We start from the raw sequence: 2646 nt of genomic DNA on the forward strand, positions 1-2646 counted from the left end.
TAGCAGTGTGGGTCAGCTTTCGGGAGGACGAAAGAGCTCTGACACCATTGGTAAGGACCTGGAGCCAGGGACGGCCTAGGTTTCCCTGGGCAGCTTTGACGACAGCTGTGTGTGTGTGGGGGGGAGGGGGGCAGGAGGAGGCAGCACCAGTTTAGGTGCAGCCTTGAGTGCAGGAGTTTACACTTGTGTTCTGAGTTATCTGCGCATAACCTCTTGCTAAGCAGAAACCGCTACAGTCCATTCATATTTTAAAGTGTGACTTTATGATGTCACTTGGCCATTCATGTGGGCAATGTGTGTCTTAGCTGTTCTGTGGGAAACTGACTTGCATTCCCGGGTACTGATTCCTGCTGAAGTTTTCCAGGCTGCTTGCCTGCGTGTCTGCTGCCTCACTGTCTCATCCAGAGCTGTGGGTGCAGGGTTGCCAGTGTGTGCTGTGTGTTGGGTTGTCATCCTCTAGTACCACTTGCCATTCTTGCTCTAATGTCCGTGCTCCCTGTCGGTTACCTTTGGGGCAGTGTACACATTTCACAGCCATGTGAGTGGGAGCGTGATGCGCCCTTTCTGGTAACAGAGGCCTAATTGGAACCAAAGAACTTAATTTCTTGTCTAGCACACACTAACATTTCTGTTTAGGAACCAGTGGGAGGGAAAAAGAAATATGAAAGTGACCATGTATCATGAATACATTAACAACTTCTCTGTAATAGCTCAAATCTGGTCTATGGCCAAATCATATAAGTGGATCATAATTTTAACCTCTAATACTGTGTTTGCTTCTGTTTGAAATGAAAGCTCTCATAAGCTTTCCAGAATGATGTGAGTTACAAATAAATAGAGAAAGAATCATCCTGGCTTCCATTTATTTCATTTGTACATAAATGTTTTGAGGAAAAAAAAATGATTTTAAAAATACAGTTGTGTCCTGGAACCATACCAGTGTTTGCTCACTCATTGAGGAAAGAGTCATGCAAACCAAACTGAATGTGGTGGTGACCGAGTGCAAGGTGCAGGGGTTTCAGAAGACACAAGCAACTGTACAAAACACCCACGCTTCACGCTGGGATGCTTTTACCCACGGAGCAGGCCCTTGACACAGGCACAACACAGGCGCTGCCGGACACTGTGTTCTAGCGTGCCCTCCCTGGCATCAGTTGAGAGATTGTTCCTTCCTTTTTATTTGGCAGTATATCAGGGAGTAATTGTCTCAGATCAAAATGACAAGTTGGTTTTGTCCAGTGAGTGAAGTAACTTCTCTCATTCTTTTAAATGATCTCTGGTCTCTGGGACTAAGGTACATAATTGCTGAGCTGCACTGCCATGTGGAGAGGAGCGGCTTGTAGGCTTGGCCAGAGTTGTTAGCATCTATGACACTGTTCCAAATAGCTAGTGTCCCAGAGTGGGTGGGACTGATTGTCTGGCTTTGCTCTTTAAGAGAAGCTGGACAATGCCATTTTGAAATATTTCTGTCAGGTTCCACTGGCTTGGTACCTTTTATCCCATAGGACATTTAAAAGTCCCACTAGGGCTCTGGGCCCTCTCATGGATGGGAACTGAAGAAGCAGCCAGTACCGGATGAGGTGTCCAAGCCTGTCCCCATGCTAACAACCCACATCAGGGAGGAACAAATAAACCCATGAGAAGGAGGAAGCTGTGATGGAGAAATAGGGCTATGATGTCCCTGTGTGGCGGATCAGACTGCAGCCGGCCCCGAGGCAGAGCTGGGACAGGCAGATCCCACACTGCCCTGTTCATCCAAAGACAAGTACCAGAGTGGGGACAAGCGCCAGCACGAGAGAAAGGTGGACAGTCCGAAGTACACCATGCATGATTTCCAGAACCTCTCAGGAGATGAGCTGGGAAGGACACAGCCAGCGAGAATGGGTGGGGATGGGGACAAAGCGAAAGGTGTTACGGGTGAATTCCATGTGTTTCTGTTTCCACTTAGTTGTGCATTTTCTCCTTCAGAAAACAGAGTCAATAGCTGTGCAGAGCTGAAGAAAAACTTGCTCTGGTGTTCCCTCTGCATTTACCTGTACTTGAAAGGAAAGGAGAGTTATTAACCTTCTGACTTGCTTTTAAATATGATCATTTTTTAAAAATAAACAAGATTACCTGCTTCTGCCCACTAATAGTGACCACTCCCCAGACCCACCGACTAGAGTGAAAAATGATTGCTTAAAAGGCATGTCCCCATGTGGTGGTACATGCCTTTACACAGAGCACTCAGGAAGCAGGGGAGAGTGGGTCTCAGTGGGTTGAAGACCAGCCTGGCCAGGCAAGGCTACACGATGAGACCCTGTCTTCAAACTAAAATGTATAGCACTAGATTAAAATGAGAGAGCGTCACTACACATTTATTAAGATGGCCCAACCCCCAAGGCTGACATCACCAAACAGCCAGGATGTGAAACAACCGGAACTCTTCATTGCTGACAAAACTGAAAAACTGGCACAGCCACTTGGAAGGCATTGCGGTTCCTTCAAACACCCCTCCAGCAGCTTTGTTCCACACTGTTAATCCCAAACACCCCCAAGCCTGCACAAAGTTACATAGGTGTCTTAGTCAGGGTTTCTATTCCTGCACAAACATCATGACCAAGAAGCAAGTTGGGGAGGAAAGGGTTTATTCGGCTTACACTTCCA

General features: G+C 47.1%; 1 protein-coding gene across 1 annotated transcript in view; it reads right to left on the reverse strand.

The window, feature by feature from the left end:
- Positions 1–842: 842 nt before the first annotated feature.
- Positions 843–2646, reverse strand: part of Ak5 (adenylate kinase 5) — a 190702-nt gene continuing 188898 nt past the window's right edge. Inside the window, exon 14 of the mRNA XM_021158164.2 lies at positions 843–2033. Coding sequence (XP_021013823.1) covers positions 1965–2033 — 69 coding nt within the window. The 3' untranslated portion in view covers positions 843–1964. The remainder of the gene's footprint in view (positions 2034–2646) is intronic.

Source organism: Mus caroli, chromosome 3 (assembly GCF_900094665.2).
Source record: "Mus caroli chromosome 3, CAROLI_EIJ_v1.1, whole genome shotgun sequence".
In the NCBI taxonomy this organism is placed as follows: domain Eukaryota; kingdom Metazoa; phylum Chordata; class Mammalia; order Rodentia; family Muridae; genus Mus; species Mus caroli.